The sequence below is a fragment of the Cydia splendana genome, chromosome 7, assembly GCF_910591565.1.
Source record: "Cydia splendana chromosome 7, ilCydSple1.2, whole genome shotgun sequence".
NCBI lineage: Eukaryota > Metazoa > Arthropoda > Insecta > Lepidoptera > Tortricidae > Cydia > Cydia splendana.
In genome coordinates this window covers 15,174,428-15,201,728 of record NC_085966.1, presented here as the reverse complement: position 1 = coordinate 15,201,728, position 27,301 = coordinate 15,174,428, and the positions used below count along the sequence as shown (strand labels likewise).

Genomic DNA, 27,301 nt, shown 5'->3' with positions numbered 1-27,301 from the left:
TTTGTTTTACCACCCTAATTAGGAAATGTACTATTTAGGGGCTTTTTTATTTACATATACAAAATAAAGGTTAAAAATACTAAGTGATTTGTTTGTATTTATTTTTCTGCCAACCGTACATTGCCACGAAATTTGAACGTTGATACCGATGTTTAGATGACTAGAAAAATGTCATATTTGAGTTTACTTGACTTATTGATTTAGCTATCAAATAAAGCATATATATATTTCTATATTATTATTTAATGTAATTAGAGATACAACAATAATAAAACAACCTAAAAATAAAAAAATGTATATTTGTTTTGTAGTAAACTAACGCTGCTGCTATTTTTTATAAGTCAGAGTAATTGAGCTATGTAGAAGGTCAAACTCGTGCGATGGCCATTTCTCCCGCCGCAAGTTTCACGCGGCAGCGGGAGCTTAAGTTCATTTTACTCCCACGGGAGTTATAGCTTTTTGTTTAAATATGACACTTATACGAACCAAGTAGGTTCTAATAAGTAACAACGCGCCATAGTATCAACCCGCCATTTATTATTTATAGAAATAGAGATAATATAATTACAAAGAGATACATCATTCGCGTTCAAAAGTATTTGCCACAATCTAGGTCTTACATATGTATCGAGACATTTGACGTATAGTTTGATCCACTATTACTAATTCTGACTGTAAAACTTTTAAATAAAATTGTCCTCCTTCGTAAAACTCTTATTTACCTATACTCGTTTTCTAGTTATAGACCGGGTGACTAGTGGCCACTCTTTGTTTACTTACACCAGTTCGAGTAACAGGATATTACTTTATTCATCGCACCGAAATGAAAACTTAAACAAGCAAAAAAGACCTTGATCTGTCCAGACAGAGCTTAGAGGATTTTTATGACGTCATTGAAAAGAGAAATTTAACACTCCTAAACACTTACCACACAAGGGATATATTTCGATTACGATAATATGGCATAGTGTCATTCTATGGAACTTGCTAACTATGTAAACAAAAGTTACTAGTAAATTCATCATTCAGAGACAATTTCAATTATGGCGGTTTGTTTACATAGCAAGTTCCATAGAATGACACTTTATAATATTATATGTTTTTTTATATAAACAGGTGATATACACATATTTGGCGATATTTTGGGTGGGATATTTATATGACACAAATAATAATGTCGGCTACGTGGAATCTTGTTTCTTCAACTTGCTAAGTTACACTGCTTGGTTACCGGTTTAACGTTTAGATAAAACGATTTTAAATTAATTAATGTTAACCTAATATAGCTAAGGTACAATAAAATACAATTAAGTAATTTGATAAGTCCATATTATTGGGAAAGCTCGGGTTCCAATGAAATACTCCCTTTAGTTTTCCTTGTTTTATTGGTTTTACATTTTCAATTCCGCTTTACACAATATCCATCCATCTAGTCTACAGCTAATGCCGACATAGGTTTAATCACAAAACTCATTAAATTATCACAGCAGCATCGTCTACTTCATTGTCTTCTGTTTTTTTTAATAGCCTTTCCAGTTCTGACATCTGTCACATTTCCCGCGCATCGCGCTTAAGTTTTTAAAAAGGTCTCCCACTAATAAGGCGCGTTCACATTTACTTACTTTTTGATATAAAGATAAAACATACTACTAAAATTAACTATGGACGCGATGTCGGAACCTAACAGCTTCGGCCATCCTCTTTAAGCGAGTCCCTTCGCTGAGATTGCTATCACAACGCAAAATACTATTTTTAGAAATCAACGATAACAAATTCAACATAAGTCTAATCATTGAACTGTGCTTCTAATGACAACACGACATCAACATACAATTTGTAAGTTAAAACAAATGAAACAAAAATTCAATAAACAACAAAAATGACATCTGTTTCAGACGATATACGAGTACCTACCCAATTATACAACAGGTTGTTACAATAAGCACATCGGCCATCCTCTTTAAGCGAGTCCCTTCGCTTAGGTTGCTATCACAAAAGAAAACTACTATAATACTATAGTTGGTCAAACCAATTTGTCAGTCAGTAAGAACCAGGAAAACTATACTCTTGTCTTTTGGGTGCTAGTACTAGTGTAAGACAAAGATAGTATTATTATCTCTGTCAACGATAACAAATTCAAGAAACTATAAAAATTAAATTTTGCGTCTAATGACAATATAACATCAACATACAATTTATAAGTTGCAACTAATGAACACAAAAATATAAATTACCATTAACCAAAATCGATGTCTATTTCAGACTATAATCATAACGACGATTATATACATAGTATAACAGAAATTAACATGTACCTAAGACATACAGTTTATGAAATCTTACAAACATATATGTATTATTAGTCGATATTAGGTACAATGCAAATATTTTTTTAATAACCTGCCTTCATGTGCAAACATGCTTACTCGCTTTCAGTATATGATTGGATGCATTCGATTATAAATCTCGAGAAAACACCATACAGGATTGTATTTTGCCAATAAATATATATTAGCCTCATACTTCCTTATCGTTACTTCGGGTCAGAAACCTATCGTTAGGAAGAACGTAGTACAGTAGTTACCAGGGTTTTATTGATATTCTCCATCGTGTGGACCCTGTCTCACTACCCGTACTAAATCACCCTCTTTATGTTGCCTTAATGATTTCCCATGTTTATTGAAATTAAGAACGTCTTTCGATTGCTGCTCTTTTAATTTTATCACCAGCGCCTATCCTAACTTTTGTAAACTTGGCGATTTTGGATGTGTTATTAATAAGAGCCCAATATACCTTCTTTCAGTGATATCAAACCCTATTAACAGTTCCAAGTGGCTCTTTTGTGCAGTCGTGTATACGCACCAGTACATCGGTGATATGTGCGTCCCAAGCTTTATCGACGTAGCCAACGCGTCCAAAGTCCAAAATGGTCTTGTTGAATCTCTCAACCTCCTTCAAGGCTCTCGGGGTTGCTACCGCGTTAACAATGAGCTTCATACCAAATGATGTAAACTCTCGAAAATACTTATTACTTGTCAAACCCAAACCTTTATCGGTGATGAGAGACGAACTGGAACACCGAAGCAGCTAATGTGCTCTTATGACTCGAACGGTTGTCCCAGGCTTGGGTTAGTCGGTTTGGGAAACTCAGACTACATCTGTATTCCTACTAACAAGCCGGATTTCCTGAGTATACTTACCCCAAAACCCAGATTGCGGAAGACTATTTGGTGAAACAGAAATAACATTTACTCAGTTTAGTATGAGACCCTTTCTTTAAGTTGCAACACCTCCGCAATCTCTGAATACCTTCGGTCAGTATCATCCACATGAACTAAAAATATCTATATGTCGATATATAAACTACTACATATTGAGCTTCTCGGAGTATCTTGTGAATAGTTCTTTTCGAGGTCCATCAAAGGTAACATCAACTCGGGGTAATGTTAATTTTGTGGTCTAATACAATACGGCCACTTGGGCCAGCTTAAGACAAGAATGCTCTAACAATACCACTGTCTGGTATAGGCCTGTATGCAACTGGTTAGAAGTCTTCTATATTAATTACCATCTCGGCACCATTGAATCCTAGAGGTCTTGAAGCCAAATAGAAAAGTCATTCTTATGTTGTACGAGTACCTGTTCCAATATTGAGCACTGCTCGTCAATCAATTCCTGGTTACAATTAATTCCTGATAAAGTGTCCAAGGTCGTTATCTGTTTTGATGAAAGGAGTGAACTTCTGGAAAAGGATCTCATTACTAAGGTTCCCTTTTTGGTAGTTACAAACTAAGAGAGCGCCAAGTCCCTTTTTCAATCATACCAGGTACAACTAGTACAAGATAATATCGATTGTCTCCTTCGCCCGCAGCGAGCCATTCACGTATACCTACATTGAATTTACTTTAAATTCGTAGTAGCTGTTATCAGCCACAAGCTACAATACATTACCGTTTTGATTAGTGTCCTTCTAGACTACAAGATGTAAGCTGTTTTGTATTGGCACCATGTGAAGTGCATGGTGGGGGTAAGTAAAGCGATCGCAGTGCATAAAGTGGTAAAAATAGACACTAACGAAATTAGCATCTATCATTTCATACAAGTGTCTCGAAATGGGACTTTAATTTACGATTACTCCTGGGATATTCATTTAAATTGTATGGTGTAAGGGACCATTGTAATCTGTCTGAAATGCTTAATCTAAATAACGTATTCAATAAGAATGGGTATAGTAAGTTATCCTTAAAAGATAGACATATACCATCGCGAAAGAAAGAGAGACAATCGCATCATACATTGTGTTGTTATATGTCAAACGGATTCGGTAATATTTTCGATTGAAGCTTTTAGCCAGCACTATTTTTCTCTGACTTCATTAGCAAATATCGTCATATTTCAACCAATTTACACAGAACCTTAACTAATTATACGGCTTAATCTTCCTCAAGAATCACTCCATCCATAGGTATACTCCACATATAACTCCATTCAGTAGTTTTCACTGAAATTATTACGATTTACTTACTACTCGCTTAACCTTTTCGACGCCGTGTCAAACACAAAAGCTATCACTCGAACGCCACGTCACCGAAGTGTCAAAACTGAAATTGAACGTTATGCATATGTACGTAGGTCTATGTTGCTCTGTGGTCTGGACCGATTAATCCGTCTTTGGCGTCCAAAAGGTTAATAGTTGTGACAAAATACGGGCCTATAGTTGCAACCGATGTGTGATGCTATCGTCGTGCACTAACAAGGTCGTTTAATAAAGTTGGCTGAACCGTAATCATCTATAATTGTTATTCCAATTGTTTCCTGTATTCCTTGAACTTCAGCGTTTAAGTACAATAGAGATGCCTATAAGCGTCAAACTCTTTTTTTTACTCCCCTCTAGAAATGCAAATTATCAAAAGAATGAATTTGGGTTCCTAGAACTTTTATTGTACTAACTCTAATGAGGCTGCACCCATTTTCCAGATCGATTAGTTATGTGTTAAGTAAATGAATATTGGCGTTCATAAGTTATCTTTTTATTTTGGGTCGCCACTGTTAATAGTCGCTTCGCAAACTGAACGTTTTTGTCTTTACCTACTGCCTGTTTGAATGCCATTCATATGTTAGTAGTATTTTTATTTCCAAACAAAAATCTGTTGCCAACTATCGTGACCAATCTCTGATCCTCAATTCCATAAATACCTAGTGTAGTCTACCTACATCTTCCTTATTTTTAATAATACACATTATTCTTAACAAACTACATAAAACAAATTACAAATTACATAAAACAGTATAGGTACCCCTGGTACCAAGTATTAGCTAACCCTCTTAGTTTGGGTAACGCATAGTGGATTGTTGCCTTATTTATCGTTCCAACCATATATTTCGGCACATTTCACTTTCGTTAACCAAGCTAACACGGTTTGCACCTTTGTTATCGGATCAAACTCTGAAATCACATTGATACTTGTATTTATCCGAAACCCTGACCTTATCAAGAGTACTTATACACGAATTTAATACTGCACTAGTATCTTATTGTTTACTTGTTCCTTATGTAGTGATGATCGTCCATTAGATCCCGATGCAGATGTTGAATAGTGCCTCAGCCTCGTTACTGGAGTTGCTCTGTTAGCACTGTAGCGACTGACTCCTCCTTGAGTTCTCATCCATTTCCATTAGTGCTCCTTTGATCAATTGCACTCCGCATTACCTGAAAATTAGATTCATGGCCTAGTCCTTGGCCTCCCTGATGTCTTAGCCCTTCCCCTCAACTAAGTCCATCCAAATCCATTAGTGCCGGGTTCTCCATCCTTGAACCCAATGCACTCCGGATTGAATGTTTATACTGGCCTAGTCCTTGGCCTCCCTGATGTCTTAGCCCTTCCCCTCGACTAAGTCCATCCTTATCCATATCCATCAGTGCCGGGTTCTCCATCCTTGAACCCAATGCACTCCGGATTGAATATCCATCAATATCCACTCCTTGACGTACTGACCCTCCTCCTTGGTCAGTTCCGTCAGTATTGCATCCTTGACGTACTGACCTCCTCCTTGGTCAGTTCCGTCAGTATTGCATGCTTGACGTACTGACCTCCTCCTTGGTCAGTTCCGTCATCCATCCTGAAACTTCCAATCAAATATTAGTTTTTATTCTTTATTTATTTTGCACTTTCTATTCTCTTGCTCTTTGTACATTTATTTATTTATTATTATTTATTTATTTATATTCCTGTTACATATCATGATATCACTCATTTACACATCTCAAACAAAAGACTAATACTTTTAACAGATAAAAACAAAGAATCAAATATAATAGTCACTAGCGTTCACACAAACACCCACATACAAAGATCACTTCTTCAGTCAGAGGCTGTCACTTATGTCTATTTTTTTTTCAATTACATACCCTTTTCCTTGGCTATACTTTAATTCATTATGTAATGACATCTTGCCAATGCAGCAATATCGAATTTTAAATAAATATAGAGACTTAAGACTCAATCTAACACCAGATGACTGATTTTAATCTGGCAATGTTAAAAGTGATAGCACAATATATTTGTACTAATACTGTACTATTACAAAAATAATCTGCAACACACACACACACACACACACACATACATGGTACACACTATAAATGTTATCATAATAATTATATTAAGTATCCTTTTATGGAACAGCAGAATCTCAACTGATGCCTGAACCGTATAAGAATATCAAAATAAATATGAAATTTATTCAACTAGGTGCCTTGAATAACTTGTAACGTGGGTGGGTAACTTGTACTCGACTCAATGAATGTTTTACTAAACAATAAAAACATAATGTCAATCATGAAGTAGGATCATTTTCTATTTTACTAAAATATGGGAGGATAATTTTGTAAAAAACATGCATATGGAAAAAAATAATAATTAAGTAACCAACTCCAAAGCACCTTGTGATATGTTTACCTTTGGTTAAAATGTGAAGCCAAACTGCTTTTACTGTAACTGATCAAGTTAGACAACAATACTTTTTATCCCATGTATTAATGTGAATCTTCATCTTTTTAGGAAATGTTATGCATGAAACTTATTAATTCTACAAAATGAATCCAATAACATACATACAATTTTACTTAAGAACAAATCTTTCCGCAGTCCCAATGACAGGTAAGTACAAGTTATAATGCATGATTGGAATGTAAGAAAGTGCAGTAAGTAGGTAAAAAAAAACATTTCTTGTAATTAATAGACTAAACACACTGGTATTAGCCTGTACCTCAATCTGTTATATTGATAAAAGCACTCAAAACAATCAGTAGTTTATCCTGTTTATCTTATAATCACTTTTCTTTCCATTATATTTCGATATCCGTTCACAATATCTGAGAATCATTATCATGTTGAATCGTTTCACTCCATTGCAAAGTATTCCAAAATAAAGACTGTTTACCTGCTGTTTTCCGGGATGTGGACGTGATTTAGGCGATTTACATGAGAGTAGCCTTACGATCCCACTGGCTGAACTATTGGGAAAGCTCGGGTTCCAATGAAATACTCCCTTTAGTTTTCCTTGTTTTATTGGTTTTACATTTTCAATTCCGCTTTACACAATATCCATCCATCTAGTCTACAGCTAATGCCGACATAGGTTTAATCACAAAACTCATTAAATTATCACAGCATCGTCTACTTCATTGTCTTCTGTTTTTTTTAATAGCCTTTCCAGTTCTGACATCTGTCACATTTCCCGCGCATCGCGCTTAAGTTTTTAAAAAGGTCTCCCACTAATAAGGCGCGTTCACATTTACTTACTTTTTGATATAAAGATAAAACATACTACTAAAATTAACTATGGACGCGATGTCGGAACCTAACAATATATTGTTTAAATAACTTAATAATTACGAGCATTAAGGCGTAAACACACTATGGCAGATGTTGTGCACTACTAGTAACATGGCAGCATATGCTCCATGCCGAACGAAGCAGAATTGATCGACATTTTTTTTTTTAATTTACCGCTATAGGGCAAAGGCCGTCTAAAGTTGAATGAATTACAACGCGACAACTTTCACGTAGTCCACCAGCAGCTTGGGCAGTTCCCACGTATCGTGCCAGGTGTCAATGTCATTCCAGAAGTTCAGGGTTGCCTTCGACGCGCGGTCCTTCCACGGCTTCTTGTGGTCCTTTGAAACGCACGCGTCGGGGAACTCCGTGTGGCCTCCGACTGCCAACCCTAGGGTTATATAAAACTGAAACCAAAACAGAATATTATTAAAATACTTTTGGTCGCATCAGAGTTGATTTCTGGGAAAGAAAATCCGCCTTCCGTGATTTTCATTTCGGCTTCAAATATGTAATTGATAAAGTTATGTCACAGTTATGTGAACCACCAATACGACGGCAATAACGTAGAGTAACCCCAATATCTAATAACAGTAAATCCCGGGGCTGACCTTTGATGATAGGTATATAGGCGTTCCGCGAAAGTACTGCTGTGTATTTTAAAACTAGCCCGGGCTCTATTTATAATTATAGTATAGGCATAATATGTTTTGGGTTTTTAAAAAAGTAAGTCGTAAAAGCAGCCACGGAGTGGGTGCCAGAATATAAACGCCGGCAAGGTCGGCTTAAGAGGAGATGGCGGGACGACCTGGACACATTTCTCAGCAACTGGACGGATGCTGCACTTAATTGGGAGGACTGGAAGTCTAGGGGGAGGCAGGCTTTGCCCAGCAGTGGGACACATTATAGGCTCGTAAAAAAAGTCTTAAAGCACCATAAAATTGTTGAAAAAAGAACTTTTTGGCCGTAAACTATTTGTTCATATTTGCTTCAACTATCAAAATTAATAAAATTCGGACAAACCGGATCTATGTAGATTCAACGGTAGGTATGTAATGTTATTTTCGGTTTTTTGTAAGGTGAAGTTACTTAACATGGATAAAGACACTATTTCAAAAGCCATTATTTTGCCCTAATCGGACCTTATTGACTTACGTGGTCGTCAAATGGCGCCATGCCCGATTGTTGCGGGCCAGCGCAGGTCTTTGGCAGACTCGCGCGCAGACCATCTCTCCCTGGCTCTATGCGACCATACTCCTCACCATCCACCGACATGATCAAACTCTCTGCAAACATAAAATATATCATTGATGTTCACTCATGAATCAAGATAGCATGGCCTGTGTCTTTCAAAAAAGTATATATAAGTATACTAAATAGCCGTCGTGGAAGTACGTTTGCTTTTACCATATGTATGGAAGCTAAATTCATGAAATACCTATGTGCCTAAATAGAAATCAACAATTTTTTTTATGTAAGGCACAAGGTATCCTCGTCTTAATTGTGTTTTCAAATAAGTCAGAACTCAGAACTGTTTTTTTAATTAGTCTCGACAATGAATTGTGCGTAAAAATAATATATTTCCTCCTCACCTGGGGTCCATTTGACAGAGTATACGTGGAAATCGTCACCCCAATACTTATTAGATGCTTTGTTGACAAACAACGCGTCGTGACACTTTGTATCTATCACGGGGCCACTATATAGTACCTGAAATAATATAACATTATTTTTTATAATTTATATCTGTCTACTAGTCAAAATAAATATTCCTAGTTCTACTAACGACCCACAAGATGACGCTTACGCTTACATAATGTAACTATGTACATTCTAGATCTGTGTGACGACCAGACTTAGACACAAAACAAAAAATATATGCAGGTACTAATTTGTTATACCTAGTTTACCTTATCATAAACGATTACTAATATTGATATCATTGTTATATTATTTATCTTTGGCCATTTTGAACGTACACTTTGACATCAAAATGACATCATTTAGTTATCTCTCTCGTAGATGTATGACGCCACGCGCACGGCCGAATGTAAACAAAACAACATCATTTTGTTTACATTCCTCCTAATATTATCTTATAATTTAGTAACTATAATTTTAGCTTGTGTTAGGTTAATTAAAACCTTATAAATAGAGGTAATTATACTAATTACTCTTGCCTACTTTTTCTACTGTATACCTTATTTCCAAACTGAGTAGAGCCCTTTGTGAGATCTAAATTTCCACGTGCACACGCTATCTTCAGCATCCCGGAGTTTTTAGTTCCATAGACATATTTCTTTATCAGCGGCTCTAGAAGTATCTCTGGAAAAAAGGAAACATTCAAAACGATTTCCCAATATTCCCGTTCTACCGGCTGTGCCAGGGAAGCTGTCCCTGAAGCATTGGTACACAAATTACTGTCTTTATCTTAGTTTTTAACCCCCGTCGCAAAAGAGAGGTGTTATAGTATGTTTGACGCCAATATCTGTCTGTCTGTGGCATTGTAAGTAGTTCTCCAACGGATGGATTTCGTTGCGTTTTTTTACAAGAAAGCGAGGTTCTTTGCGATAGTTCCCACGTAGTTATGTTTGATAGAACTCGATCCAGCAGTTTGAAGAGTATCAGCTCTTTTTTATAGGAATGGTTGCAGCCTATACCTGGGTAAATCCAATCGCCTTGAGGTAATTTGGCTCGAACACTGATGATACCATACGTAAAAGCAAAACTAGATTTGCTAATGAGACGACCTCCCACCACTGGTGGTATGATGGACGCGCCATCGCTAGCTTCTATATGGCACGAAGAAGATTGTCCCGATGTACATCTTAAAACATAAGTTTAAAGCAAAAACACGTTAGGTTTAACTGATTACACTTTAGGCGCCTGACGCCTCAATTATGAGGTCACATATCGGCACTACTTTGAAAAAATCTCGTATCTGACACAGCTAGTCAAAGTTAAAAACGCAGTCTGTATTCATCCCATACATAGTTACAACATTTATCTTTTGATTGACAGAACAAGATACGAGTTTTTTTCAAAGTTGTGCCGATATGTATTTGGCCGATTTTCTTTAAATTTTAATGGCATTTCCAGTTAGTCCAACCGGGAGCACTGTCATTTGATTTTTCATTTATCTACTGTCGCTATTAAACAGAAGTGTCTAAGAATATGATTCGGAACAAACGTTTTTTTCAACTTGTTTTAAGCTCATAGATTTACTTACCCATTATATAGATCCAAAGAGCCATATAAGCTGTAGTAAGTGAAACCAGGCTGGACCTGCTGTAATGCAGGTGTAATACGGAGGTACCCATTTTTCACGGAAACTGTGAAGCGTTGGTATGACACGAATGGAAGCTCCTAAAACAAAGGGTTTGTACACAGGGTGGATACGAATAGGTAACATGGCCAAGAAAAGTTTATGGATTTTGCCAATTGATATAATTAATTTTGGCAGTAATTCTAATACTAGATAAAATATCATAAGAGATTTTTAGCCAAGATTTGATACAGATATCCAGAACGTTAAGGTAGATACCATTTATAATGGAACTATGAAAGTCAAGAGTTTCATAGCCAAGACTATTACGGCTCTCGAAGATATCAGTTAGCACTCACAGGGTGGTCAATAGGCACGTACTGCTGGATCTGCCACACGTCTTCACGCAGAGCGTCGAAGTTCTCTTCGAAGACGACCTGCCCTGCACACGCTGTGCCCGTGAATAGGCGCGTCTGCGTCGGCGCGCACACTGCCGGCGCCGGAGTTTCCGCTGGCAGCACAAGCGGGATTACTACCGGCTCTGGAAGAAGAATTTCAGTAGACATATCAGCTTTGCATTCGGTTGGTTTTGAGAAGGCAAGTTCTTGGTGTTAGAAATTCCTATAAGCCAATCTAAGACATTCCAAACTGTCTTAGATGTGATTTATCACATTTTAATCTTCAGATTTTATTAGTTATTGTAAAGTATAGTATTAATAGTATATAGAGTATAATACTAACAATATTTTATAAGTCATAGTCGTAAGTACTAACAAAAATGATCTCAGTTGGTCCTTAAATAAATGGAATTGAAATTGATTCTGGACTTTATGTATTAGTTGTATTAAGACTTACTGTGGCTAACTCGATCATCAATAGTAGAAGATCCGAGTTTCCAAGTCCCGCTAGACCCAAAACCGGTGTGCACGCCCAAGTAGCTAACTGGGAAAGGATCAGGGTCTTGCCACTTCAAAAAGGGGCTCGTTTCTCCCTCCCGCCCAGCCATAACGTTTCCCTTGTCCCAACTCATCCAGAAAGTACGGAAACCGGCGTCGTCTAAGATTCCTGGTGTGTGAACTTCGTCTCTCTCGGGTGGTAGGCAGCATCTTTTTCTAATCACGCTCTTTGAGTTAGCCCAACCACCAATGACGATCTGCAATGTGACTAATGAACTAAATCACCTACTTAACTGAACATATGTGACGTCCCACGGTCAAAGGTACCTTATGGCGGGTATGGAGTTATGCATACCCCAGTAATCTACAATAAATAAGCTATCGATAACACGAAAGATCAACCTTCTAGGTTGCGTAGTTACAGAGATATGATTTTTTGAAAATAATGTTGTGAAATTAGCAACTTTACGATAGAGAAGTTTTAAGTTTAGCCGCCTAAAAAACTATGTTCCTGAAGTAAGTTACATAGTTGACTACAAATAATAATACCTTATATATGTGAGATTAAAAAAATATTGCGACTTGTTCTGTAATGCAAATAGAAACTTTTGATATCGACTGATTTATGTGTATACTAGCCAATCTCTTGAAAATAAAGTTTTATTTAATTTTCACGATTGATTGCAATGAGCTCTCAAGATTTAAATTCTATCTATTAGAAAACGACACTGACAGACAGTTTAAGCAAAAAACAATACCGATTTAGAGGTGAAAATGTATTTTCTGACTTTTTCATATAAAATCACAAAATTGAATATTTTTACTTTTAATGTGACACACAATCAATTTTTCTGAGCACATATGAAAGAAATTCTGTCATTCAAATGAAATAAATCCTAAAACCCCAACTAAATACTATATTTAACCCCTTATGCCACTTTAAACTTACATAACAATAACAGTATTTGCTCCATACATTTACGAAAAGGTACCTTATGGAAATAAATCTAATAATACATCACTACAAAATATCAATCATATTACAGTTTATCTTTTATGAATAGAAAATATTAATTTACATTAAACTGCCCCAAATTTAATTAGTTCTTCGTCATAATAATCTTAAAAAAGACCAATAATTTGTATGTAATGAAAAGGTACCTTGTGATTAAGTTACATGATGAGGCATGATGATGATGGAACAGTTAGGATAAACTAATAATATTTTGGGGTTAAGATGGTATAAATCGTCTATTTCTTATCAATAATATATTTCGGTTGCTATTGAAGATAAGCGGCATTGAGGTTCAATGACCTCAGATATTCCATAAGGTAATGCGTCGGGTATTGGCATTTTTCAGCAAACCAATGGCTGATTTACTGCATGCGACCAAACCAAATGAAGATTATTCTAGTTAAGAAAGACTTGACGAGAGTAACTTTGGTATAATAGCAGGCTACTTGGATTTGTGATGTCGGTCTATGTACGGTTATAATATTTGCGAGGCGCCCCAACCAGAACTGAAATTATCAAATTAGTTTTGCAGAATGCTAATACAGTTCTCTACCAAACTTCTTTTCCCGTATTGACTAGTTTTTTTGGGAATTTTCAATCTTTTTTCCATAAGGTACCTTTTCTACTAAACTCTGAGACGACATTACTAGGCTTATAACTAACTTATAACAAAAATAAAAACAGGTAAACAAACGTTACGCATTAAGGTTTCAGATCACACAATAAAAAAAAATTGAGCATTTTTTCACCTCTTTACAAAACATTTCATATCTCCGAAACTAGAAACCCTCATAAGGTACCTTTTCCCGTGGAACGTCACATATATGTATTATGGAACCCACGCAAAGTGCAACGCACGATTGTCTTTTCGCTGTCATAATAATATCTTCTCTCTAAGTCAGACTTTTCATCATTAAATATTATGTTACATTTATTAGGTATAATTAATCTATTGCGATTATTTTTCTCGGTGACAGTTCTTAGTAAATAAGATATTTTTTGGAGATATTCAGGTTATTGAAAATTGCTTGTCACCTAAATAACCCGAACCTATTACCTACTGAATATCTGAATAAGTACTTGCCTCATACATAGGGTCAGAGTCCTGAGGCCCTGATGTAAGACCAACGTGGACGTCGTTGCGAGCCCGCACTTTAAAATGCAGCGATGTACTTGATATCGGGAAGTACTGGTACTGGGTGTTATCACCAGTGACAATATCTGGAATTTGACATTAAACGCCTGGTCATTTGTGACTCTTCTTCCTCGCGTAATCCCGGCATTTTGCCACGGCTCATGGGATCCTGGGGTCCGCTTGACAACTAATCCCAAGAATTGGTGGTCATTTGTGACTAGGGCTCAATTTGTCAATTTAATTAACAAATTATTGTATAGGTACTTTGACGAATCGGTTATTTAAGGTCAAAATGGAAAATTACTACCTATACTATAAATTAACAACGATGACTATACTCTCAAGAATCGAATGAGTATTGAGTACTTACGTTCTTCAGCGTTGTTACGAGATTCATCTGAAAAATAATTAAAATAAATTAATCCATCCTTCATTGTTTAACAAATCGTCTCGTAAAAATAAAACTTTCAAATAGCTGGAGAGTGCATGATCCAAAAATCATTTATACATATTTTCAACTAATTTGGTTATCTTCCTATGATTTTATGGATCTAATGTTAACTGTCCGGAAATGTACATTCAAGTGGAAACTTACTTTTGATCTTCCAAGTGCCAGTTGACCCAAATCCAGTGTGTAAACCAATATGGGTCACACGTATGGGATTCAAATCGTCCCATGACATAAACGCCCTATTCGAGCCTTCCTGTCCGACCGAGATTTTTCCATTCTTCCAGCGCACCCAGAAACCTCTGTACTGATACTCATTCAAGTAATTTGGTGTCGAAACTTCATCTTTTTCAATTTTTTGGTGGCAATATTTCTTTCTGATTACGCTCTTTGTATTTCCCCACCCTCCAATAACAATCTGAAAATATTTTTTACAATCACCTCTTGATGTGCAATGACAATGAGCTACAAAATTGCATGAACACATTATGTATACCTAAATAAATACGCTCAATTTCTCAGCTGGGTGTACAGTTCTTGTGCTTTGCCATACTGCAATTATACTTCAATACAAAATTAACTTGAATATTTGAACTCAACTTAAATATGTCAGACGCTTATATTTAAGTTTAAGTTTTATCTAAATTCAAAACTAATCTTAGGGCTCCAGGGAACTTTATAAGTCTGACACTAAAGTATCAAGCCACCGAAAATTGTTTCTAAATTGAACAGACTGAACTAAGGTAAAGTTATCTACACAACATTTACCTAAATGTGAGGTAAAGTTAAGCAAGGTTAATATCGCAAACACGCCTGATTGGACGCTTGATTTTGACGCACGTCCCAAAAACTTTCGTACCTACCTCATACATTGGGTCTGTTTCGCGGGGTTCCGAGAAAAGACCGACATGAACATCGTTATTTGCCCGCACCTTGAAGTTCACTGAGCGACCCGATATTTGGAAAAACTGATACTCTGTGTTATCTCCCGTAGGTAAGAGAGCTGAAATACATAACATTGACACATTATATGAAAAAAGCATGTATTTATGTGTAGATATAGGACGTAAGTACGATTCTGGAAAGCAACTAAGGATTTCGGTTAATAACCCTAATAAGTAATAAGTATAGGGCTTCAGAACTCACATTTGCTTCCTTCGCCGCTTTGTAAATTATCTGTAAATTAAAACATACTATCAATTTTTGATTTATCGAAATCATTACATATACAATTACGTATATGTAGAGATATGTAATTCTTATTTATAAATAGTTTAATGTTGCTAATCGAAATGCATTATTTAGCTATCAGGTGGCGGCACGTCCATAAAAGCCGATTCCCACCAGCTTGCCTGTTTTTGGACGTTTGAGCAGAGTTGTAAAGGAAATATGTAAGCCAAATTAGCCCCGGCTATGGATATGTTTGACGCGCCGCCACTGTTAGCTATAGTATTACAAAAGTAAACTCGACTCTATATGACAACCACATCACAAGATATCGTTTCTTGAGCTGTGTTATCAAATGAAGTTTATAATACTAAACTATTTTTAATATTAAACCAAGTGGCGAGAGAGTGGTGGAGAACTATCTAATGTTACTTGGAAACTATGTCAGAATGTAAAATTTTGGAATTTCTTATGACAGATATTGGAAGCTTAGGTACCAATCTCCCACAAGCCAGTAGCTCCAAAGCCTGTATGCACGCCGAAATAGGATACTGGCATTGGCTCCAGATCAAGCCAAGTCATAAAGGGCTTGGCTTCGCCCTGGCGCCCCACCAGGATGTTGGCACTCTCCCACCTGACCCAGAAGCCACGGTATTCGCTCCCGCCCAAAATATTTGGGGTTTGGACTTCTTCTCTCTCCCATTCGAAGCAGCTTCTCCTTCTTATTACACTTTTTGTGTTTGCCCATCCTCCGATAACGATCTAAAAACAGAAAAAGTAATAGTTGACAAACTTAATTAGTACACCTCTTCTTCCCTCATTGCTAAGGATCGGGATATGCAGCATGAATGCCTTCAAAACCACCTTTGACCCAGTGAATGTGTGCTAAAGGGGCAATTAACAATTGTAATAATACCTAATGACAGCATAGATACCTCATACATGGGTCCAGATTCCCGAGGTATGGAGGCGAGAGCGATGTGGGCGTCGTTTCGCGCGTGCACTTTAAACTTTGTCGAGGTGCCATACACAGGGAAGAATTGGTATTGCACGTTATCTTCCGTAAACACATCTGAAATCAAATTCATGTACCTATGGGCTAAAAAGATTGTTTTTGCTTTCATAATCAAATTGAACCTAACCACTTTAGCTTCAGGAATTATGACCTATCAGGACATGCATGTGTGTTTGTTACAGAAAATGTTAATAATTACCAAATCTTTCTGTGTATCTAAAATCAAAGCAATGTTAGAAATAAAGTAATAATAGGAAAATCTACTGTCTCTGGCGTGACTCGAACTCGCGGCTTCGGGATACAAGACTTACCATTATCGATATTCTTGGGCTCAGAAGGGACATCTGAAAAATAATTTTAGAAAGATAAAGTTTTATAAGAAGAGAACCATGCGATTAGAATTACTACAAAAACATAAAAAAGTTTTACTGTTTAACCGAATTTATTGAAACCGTAGCAACAGGTAATGGTAAAGAAAGCTAATAATAATAACTTAGGTACTCGAGATCGGATTTCCCAACAGTATCTTATGTCAAAGGCGATTTTATCGACGACGGCTATGCGATTCTATATGTATGGCAATGGGAATAACCTGTTTTAGGTTAAAGAAAAAAAAGAAATACTAGAACAAAGAAAAAAAAGCACTAGTAAGACCAAAATTATATTTACTATCGATCTTCCAAGTGCCAGTTGACCCGAAACCAGTATGAACTCCCACAAAGGCGACCTTGAAAGGTTCAGCAGGGTCATGCCACGACAAAAACGGGCTGTCTTCCTCTGTTTTCCCGACCTGAACGATTCCATTGTCCCATTTAATCCAGAACCCACGGTATTCATCTTTGTTCAAGAACCGAGGCGTCGCAAGACCGTCCTTCTCTTGCTGTTCGCAATATCTTCGTCGGATTGCGCTTTTAGAGTTTGCCCAACCGCCAATGACGATCTAAAAATTATATGTTACAATTAAAGTAGTGAATGATGACAACTGTAATTTATAACAGGGATTTCCCAATTACGGCCCGCGGGTCGGACTCAACCCGGACCACGAAAAGGGCCGAATTCCATATGATGTACCAGTAATGACGGTGGTGTAGGTACTGCGTACTGTCTACCTAGACAGCAAAGAGTATTAGTAGAAAAGTTTCCCCGTTATCATCATCTTCATACAACCATGAGCTATGCCCACACTTTAGGATGGCAAAATGTATTTTCATCTCTCCTGTTCGGAAAGTTCACCTTTCATAGGTTGATAGCCGGGTGGAAAATTGCATTTCCCACCCTAGGGTAGAAAGTATTTTTTTTAATTTGTACTTCGAGCAACGACTCACAGCCGTATATGCCACATTATTCAAATAAAAGCTCTCATATTAGCTTCGGCATTTCAGACCAAGTATTATCGAAATTGGATGTCAATTGCATTGCATTATTATGAAAAATTATACTACTTGTATTTAATACTTAAATGTATGAAATAAAAACATAAATATTTACTTAAATGATGATTAATGTTTAAAATACTATCATTACATTACATTCATTGATATAGTTTCATTTCTTTTAGGGCGCATATAAATTAAGACCATTTCGGACTCATCCCAATTTAAGATCGGTTTGTCTATGGTTTTAGATTTTTATCCGATCAAATTGGCACCAATTCCAGTCCCTAATTCTCTTAGCTGTCAAAATATTTTCTTGTGTTTGACTTTCCTCATAGTCGAAATAAAAAGTAGAGTGTTTAACTCGGGTAAAAGGAACCATCTCACCCTCGAACTAAAATATCTCGGGTGATATGGTTCACTTTCCACCCTTGGTTAACAATCTACTATTACATGACTAACCGTAAGGTTACTTAACTAACCTCATACATTGGACCGGACTCCCACGGGTGGCTGGAGAGCGCAATATGAGCATCGTTGCCCGCGCGCACCTTGAAGCGCAGCATATTGCCCGACACCGGGAAAAACTGGTACTTAGTATTGTCGTCCGTTTTCACTAGAATCAAATTATACCCTAATTAGTTTGCAGCATTTCTTAGGTGTCTTGAAGATATATGAATTATGAAAATACTAATTATACAGGATGCAAAACAGTACTATTCCTATGAGCTCCTAAGATTAAATAAGCATTTACGCTAAGTAAAAAGATAATCAAATAAAATAGGCTTCATGATTTCAGCTGCGTGAAAAGGGGGTAAAAAACTAATAAATTAAACTGCAAATCGACAATGTTCTTCCAGTTCCCGAAGGATACTTTGTATACAATAAATGTACCGAGTGCTCCCGTCGTAGGTATATGTCGTAGGTATATAGTGTTACTTTACTTGCACTAATATTATAGGTATCTTGCTCCCATAAACTGAAATAGATGTCATATACGAATGAAAAAGTGACCAAGACCTCCAGTACGCAGGACTGGGAATCAGACGGCATAACCACTAGACGTGAGAGTCAGGATGGCGGGTGTACCTAGATAAAAATAAACAAAAAGCATACCATATTTTAGTACCTAATTTGTACTATTTGGTACCTCCTTTAAAAAAATTAGTACCTCACGGTATTAAAAGTTATCACCAAAAAACATTACACCCGCCATTCTGACAGTCAGAATGGCGGGTGTATTTTATTACGCAATGATCCCGCGATTATTGATAAATTCTTTAAAAGCCAAATTTTAGTACCTTTTTAGTAATTTCATATTCATTTATAAATTGAGCCACATTATTTGTGGTTTCCGAGTTTTACTCATTTTACACTTTACATTGCTAGTACAATTTTACAGGCGCTTCGATTTTTCACCCTATCGATTTCGTTTTTAAGAAAAAACGCTACGCTACAACTATTGTTATTACGCCAGGATTTAGTACCTTTTACGTTTAATTTGTTACCTTTTCACGTTTAATCTGTTAAGTTCAATTAACTATGAAAATTACCTCTTACAAATGGCCAGGCGCGATGTCAAAGAATTCTTCCTATGAAAAAATTCCGTGATTACTGATTAATCAAATAAAACCCGCAAATGATGTCTGTTTGTCGGTATATTAGTGTGATGAATATACTTCTTTGTGGGATCCCGTTGATTTTGCTAAGAAGACATACGATTGAAATACATACCTTTTAGAAATACAAGCAATTATTTCATTTAACTATTACATGATGTTTTTCTATCGTCTTGGTACAGTTTTTCTTCTGACAAGGTCGCTGTGTCTGAGTATGAATATGGCACGGAAAGCGACCCCACAATATTACGCAAAACTCTGCGTAGAGGGCGTCACTAGCACCAACACAGGGCCTACCGCGAAACACGAAAATCAAAAGTTCGGTTTCTGCCTCTGTATCACTCTTGCATATTCGATCGATAGAGAGGCAGATAACGAAGTTTCGATTTTTGCGTTTCGCGGTTAAGCCACTTGTACACAAACCGCCTTGAGTATCAATGTCTAGCCTAGTTCGGACTACGTAGTCGAGTGGCGAGTTGCGAGTATTACGTGTCTGAACACCAACAATTTAGTCGAGTAGATTAGTCAGTAAATTAGTCGAATGGATCCATTTTGTTCTAATTTTTCTGGCGAGTGAGCCTCCCCGTGGCCTCACTCCACCACTCTTACTAGTCTTCTCGACTAAATTTTTGGTGTTCAGACACGTTTAGTAACTAAAATACTCACTGTATGTATGTTGGTTTTTCGGGGATACTTAGGGGGGGGGGGGGGGGATTTAAGGTCAATGAGGGCATTTCCGTCATAGTTTAAGTTCACTTTGGCCGGTCATAACTATGATGATATTAACTTTTTAATAAACCTTATCACTGTAATAGATTAAGCATTTATTTAACCTATGAGATATAGACGACCAGTCTGGCCTAGTGGGTAGTGACCCTGCCTGCGAAGCCGATGGTCCTGGGTTCGAATCCCAGTAAGGGCATTTATTTGTGTGATGAACACTAATATTTGTTCCTGAGTCATGGGTGTTTTCTATGTATATAAGTATGTATTTATCTATATAAGTATGTATATCGTCGCCTAGCACCCATAGTACAAGCTTTGCTTAGTTTGGGGCTAGGTTGATCTGTGTAAGATGTCCCCAATATTAATTATTTATATATTTTATTTATTTATAAAAAGGTACTCATATTAAACTCCTAGTACTGCTGGTTATTTAAATATGATTTTTTTTAAAGACATGTCAGTTGACGGATTTTCCCTAGGGTTTGGGGCATTTCTGTCAACCAACGATTTTTCTTGTATCGTGACGTATTACAAACATGTAGGTACTTACGTCAAGTGAACATAAATACCACTATACCCTTAATCGAAACTAAACCTTAGTGAACACAATTTAAGGTTAAATTTAGATTTTATTCCCAAATATATTCTTGGGGCAAATCCGTCCTATTTTTAAATTAAACCTTTAAAAAAAGTTTAAAAATAAAATCTACTTTTTAATTTTAAATAATACAGCACAGATATCTTAGATTGATGTACGAAAGCTACCACGAATTTATATGAGAAATTTGACAATTCAGTAAAAATCTCGCATCACTGCATGAGTATGATATGAGTTATACTTACCTAAGTGAGTCAAATCAAAAAAGGTTGGCAATATATGAAATAGGGAAATTCCGGCACATAACGATTTTTCCCGTTTCGTAATTGACGGATTTGTCCGCTCGATAGTTTTGTAAACACAAATTTTAACCACCCATGGTTTCTCACCAAGAGATTATAATGTAAAATGGATAAAAAGACCGATAAACATGCATATCGAACAATAATAAACATACTAAGGGCTGATTTAGACTGCGCGCGAACTCGCATGCATTTTAGTTACATTGCGGACTGTTGGTTACGTCCAATTCAACCGACCGATCAAAAACCGCAGTGTAATGAAACTCGCATGCGAGTTCTCGCATCGTCTAAAATTCTAAATAAGCCATTATTAAGGCCTAACTTACATCGTCTCATCCCAACTTCACAAAACAGAGCAGCACACTTAGCTCGATATCAAGTTCGGAGCGCACCTGAACTTTAATAGCGTTATTTTTTTTCATTTACTGGCGACTGAGCGCTGTTTCTGACTACTGTTGTGATCTGTTTTTGACTACTGGTATTAAATATGCTCTCTGCTTTAGCGATCGAGTCAGCAAGTGTATATATACTGTTGTTAGAATAGTCGCAAATGTTGTTGGACGGATTTACTCCTCTGACGGATTTGGCCACATCGACCTTAATAGTTTTGTTTTTCACATTTTTCCTTCAAATATAAATTTATTTTTCAGTGTGAAAAAGAAATGTTTTGTAATGTTCAATTCGAGCGCTTTCAAATGATATCCTACTCGACCTAGTAACTATAGACTTGTAAATTTTGCCCCCTCTTTATATTTGGCATTTTCCATAATTATTAAAAATTCATAAACAAATAATCATTCCAAATTTTAAATCGATAGCTTCCGTAGTTCTCGATATATTTAGCGATGTGACATACGGACGGACAGACGGACAGAGTCGCACCATGAGGGTTCCTTTTGTACTTTTTTGGTACGGAACCCTAAAAAGGACATCAACGGGACGAGAAGTCATATACCGACAAACAGACATAATTTGCGGGTTTTATTTCATTAATCACCATATACTTAAAAGTAGGTATTAGGTACACAATTACAAGCACAATGAAGAGCAGAATTTTTTCATATGAAGAATTCTATGACATGGCGCCTGGCCATTTGTAAGACGTAATTTTCATAGTTAATTGAACTTAACAGATTAATCGTGAAAAGGTAACAAATTAAACGTAAAAGGTACTAAATCCTGGCGTAATAACAATAGTTGTAGCGTAGCGTTTTTTCTTAAAAACGAAATCGATACGGTGGAAAATTACAGCGCCTGCAAAATTGTAATAGCAATGTAAAGTGTAAAATGAGTAAAACTCGGAAACCACAAATAAAATGGCTCAATTTATAATTGAATATGAAAGTACTAAAAAGGTACTAAAATTTGGCTTTTATAGAATTTATCAATAATCGCGGGATCATTGCGTAATAAAATACACCCGCCATTCTGTCAGAATGGCGGGTGTAATGTTTTTTGGTAATAACTTTTAATACCGTGAGGTACTAATTTTTTTAAAGGAGGTACCAAATAGTACAAATTAGGTACTAAAATATGGTATGCTTTTTGTTTATTTTTATTTAGGTACACCCGCGATCCTGACTCTCAAGTAGAAACTATTCCCCGATTCTGGCCCCACCTCTCAGTGGTCACCGATCCTGACCCCAGGGCCGATCCACCGCCCCCGGTGAACCTAAAAAAAAAAAAAAAAAAAAAAAAAAAAAAAAAAAAAAAAAAAAAAAAAAAAAAAAAAAAAAATAGCCCCCCATTTGAATTGATTGCGCTAGGTCTCAGCAGTGCCCGGCGCCTCCTTCAGGTACTTACGAAATACGCTAATTAAACAATACACCTTGCTCACCACGGTAACAATAGGCTTATCGACCCTTTTCTATTGTTCGATCTAGACTCGGGCGCGTTATTGTGTTACCGAGAATACTACCTGGACCCTTCACCCACCGACGTCTTCATTCATGCCTTCTTTATGTGTGTATTATACTGTAGGTGTTTGTGATAGGTATTAGCGATAGGTATTTGCAATAGGTATTAGCGATAGGTATTTGCAAAAGGTACTTATTTGCGATGCATTATCTTATTATCTTACAACCTCTTGGAGCTATTTCGATTTATAAGGAATACAGTTCTAACCTAACCTAACCTAATTAGATTTTAAGATGTAGCCTAAACTAACCAAAACCTTCTTTTACCAAACCTAACTTGACCAAACCTAACTAAAATCAACCTAACTTCTCATTTCAAACTAACCTGCTTTCACCTAGTCTTCGTTCAAGTTATGTTTTAACCTAAATACCTAAACTTCTTACCTATCCAAACTAAAGCATCCTACATATCGTATACATACTTACCTATATTGTGCATATTGTATTGTGTTATTTTATTTAGTTTTACCTATTTCTAACTCATTATTTTTGTCTGCGATAAATGCAATTCAACCTAATGTAGCCTTTTTTATTCTTAAACTATTCTATCTTCTTAAACTTAGTATGTAAGTATGTCTCATTATCTAATACTATATGTTTATTTTCACATACATTTTTATGTTCTTTGTAACACGATAGAAAGTAAACTCGTAGCTACTTGTTTCTTTGTATTATTAAAATAATAACTAGGCGTGTGAGGCATTTCTTGTGCACTTGTTTTCATTGTTATAACAGCTTAATTGCTTTATTGATAGACGTCTATTATATTTTATGCTGACAATGGATTATTATGTGGATATAATTTGGGTTTGAGTACAGGGAGCGTCTGTTTAGATGAACTTGTTGAGACATGTTACTTTGTATGATTTAAAAAAAATAACGAGACGTGTCAACTGGTTTCAACATGATTTAGTCTAATACGTCGGCATTTCTTGTGTGTTGGTATTCATTGTTATAACAGCATAATTGCTTTATTGGTAGACATCTATTATATTTTATACTGACAATGGATTTATTGTTTCCTATTATGCTTTTGAATTTGGGTTTTAGTAAAGAGAGCGTCTGTATTAGATGAACCTGTTGAGACATGATTTGAACGATACTGTATCCTGCTCACTATCACAGTATAAAAGCCGAAGAGAAATGGCTTTGAGTAAGTATTACTGTCGTGGCAGTCCTCTGTATCAGAGCTCCTTGTATCTACTGCAGTATATAGAAATATAGTGTTAATTCAACAGTGAAGTGTTTAAGTGTTTATAGAAAGACCCAACAATGGATGTAAGTATGTCTTTTATTACCGTAACTTACTTTGTTTTGTTTTCACTTGTGTTCTTTGTGTTTTAATTATCAAGATTGTAGACAGTGTGTAAATTATTGTTTTATATTGTTTCAGTTCACTGAAAATACTTTCAAGAACTATTACTACCCGGATGATAATAAAGACGAATCAAGCGATGAAGAGGGTACGCTTGGTCTCAAAGTTAAACAAGCCATCGCAAAGAAACGTTCAGGAAACAATATCGATAGCTTCTTTGAACGACCTAAAAAGCAGTCTAAAGTTGTGAAACGGTCTTCAAATGTGAGCAAAAGTTCACCAGACGGTGTTGCAAACTTGTCATCCGGACAAGACGACGGGGCCTATGCATCACATTTGATTAAAATCGAGATATATGATATGCATAAAATCAAAAACGTCCCACCCATGGAACACTGGAAGCATGCGGACTTCAGATTGAAATATTTTGCGTTGGAAGACGATTTGGAGCTACAAAATACGCGAAATATTATTTATAACATAACAAAGCAATTAGCTTCTAAGGACAGTAGTGTGAAATATTTTATAGATAATAAGAAACAGTGATAGTTATAATTATTAATGATAGTAGTAGCTTAATGATTGTGTTAACGTATTTCTCATTTTTTACCTCTCCTTAAGTACATTTTCCATGTAACAGATTATTTTTATTGTATCACATTACAACAAGTTTTAATTTAATACTTCTCATTTGTAAAGATTACAGTCCCCACTCTTAGAAATCTTATACCTGTAGTCAACTATTTAAATGAAAGAAAGCACTGTATGATTTCTCATTTCATAATGGACTCTTTGAGTTGTGATGTCTACGATCTTGAACTTATCAGACTCTGTGAAGAAATAGAAGAAAATGAAGATCTATGCGAGGCTGCCCGTCTTGTGAGCCAACTACATCGAGAGGCGTAAGTAAAAGTATTCCTGTTCATACATGTTTATAACTCTTAACCAGTACCTGTTTAACAAAGGATGGGTTCCTCATAACTTGTTGTGACCAGAACTTATTGTTAGGATAAACGTGGGGTGGGAGAGTGCTGGTTATATAAGCGGGGTATCTCGAGTTCATATCATTCAGTGTTTTGGTGCCGTGCTTGTACTGTGATATCCTTTTCCTTATTATCATATAATGGTGTTTACTTACTATCATATTGGTCTCACTTTGCCTCGTGATAAGATTGAGGAATTAAGTAAAGAATTTATTTTAGCATATTTTCATAGAAATATAAGAATGTGGTATATATCAAACAAATTACCTCACTCGTTACTGGAAGATTCTGATATTATACCGTATTATACACCATGTGATGGGCATATCAAAAATTCCAAGGGGAATACTCAGTCATCAGATGTGATTGATGGAGTTTTGATGATGCGGGCCTATTGTCAGCAGTGTCGAAAAGACTTACGTTAGTATATACAACCAACCGTTTTAGTAATTATTTTTATTTTATCTGACATTAAGATATTTATGTTTATTATGTATTGTTATAGATCTTCTCAAATAGGACGGGGAGTAAAAAGGACAGCTGCAGTTTTGGAGACCGAAGAATTCTTGGTGAAGAAAAACCGTTCAGCAGCTGCTGAACCTGTAGCATCAACATCATCCGAACCAGTTCCCGATGTCATTGTGAGTGCAAATAATAATCATGAAATTGAATGTTCTGTGTGTAATAAGTTTGTTTCTAAAAGATATTTTAAAAATCATTTAAATAGTAATCTTCACAAAAATAATGTTTTAAGGGCTGACATTGAATGGGTTAATGTTCAGTTAATTGAAAATGCTTTTAAGAATAGGGTGGCCACTTACAGAATACTATTAAATGAAAATGTTCACCAACCATTTACTCCCGAATCCATTTTACTAGGAAATAAAGATAAAATCTTTGCATTATTGGATCGTTCCCTCACTGATCACCATGCTTTAAAAGTAAACTTTATTTTGAATGCGGATTTTACTCAAGAGAGCAAACAAGTAAATAATACATTTGATTTCCAATTATGTAACAATGTAGTTGATGTTAGCAGCGACAAAGATGATATTTTCGAGTCAGTTGTTAAAGATATATTAACAAAATTATTTAACTTTGAGAGAAAAGACAGTGGATGGAGTTTAGTAAAATTTAATTATCTAGATGTCAATGTAAACAAATTTAATCCATTGCGTGGTTCTTCCTATATCGAATTACCACGTGATATTCAGAACAGAAAAGCAGTTATTAATGTAAAAAATAATGATCATGAATGTTTTAGATGGGCTGTATTGTCAGGCTTGTATCCACCTACAAGTCATCGTTCAAACACTACGAAATCGTATATAGCGCATAAAAATAAATTAAATTTTAGAAATTTAACTTTCCCACTTAAGGTTGGAGATATTCAGAAATTTGAAAAAATGAATGATATAAGTATAAACGTTTTTGGTCTTGAATACAATTCGAAAAGTAAAAAACATGACGTAGTAGGCCCATTACACTTAACGAAGTGCAAAAAAGCTACCCACTTGAATTTATTGTACATATCCAAAGACAGTAAGGGGCATTATTGCTATATCAAAAATTTATCTAGGTTAGTATCTAAACAATTATCAAATACACAGCATGCTGCACATATTTGTGATGGTTGTTTGTCGAACTTTACAACTCGCGACAATTTAATGAATCATCAAAGAAACGATTG

General features: G+C 36.0%; 1 protein-coding gene across 1 annotated transcript in view; it reads right to left on the bottom strand.

The window, feature by feature from the left end:
- Positions 1-27,301, bottom strand: part of LOC134792233 (uncharacterized) — an 89,312-nt gene that overhangs the window by 45,623 nt on the left and 16,388 nt on the right. Inside the window, exons 5-14 of the mRNA XM_063763496.1 lie at positions 18,635-18,768; positions 17,449-17,719; positions 17,091-17,123; positions 16,700-16,836; positions 16,262-16,526; positions 15,744-15,773; positions 15,461-15,600; positions 14,745-15,015; positions 14,520-14,546; positions 14,095-14,235 (exon numbers count right to left, since the gene is read on the bottom strand). Coding sequence (XP_063619566.1) covers positions 14,095-14,235; positions 14,520-14,546; positions 14,745-15,015; positions 15,461-15,600; positions 15,744-15,773; positions 16,262-16,526; positions 16,700-16,836; positions 17,091-17,123; positions 17,449-17,719; positions 18,635-18,768 — 1,449 coding nt within the window. The remainder of the gene's footprint in view (positions 1-14,094; positions 14,236-14,519; positions 14,547-14,744; positions 15,016-15,460; positions 15,601-15,743; positions 15,774-16,261; positions 16,527-16,699; positions 16,837-17,090; positions 17,124-17,448; positions 17,720-18,634; positions 18,769-27,301) is intronic.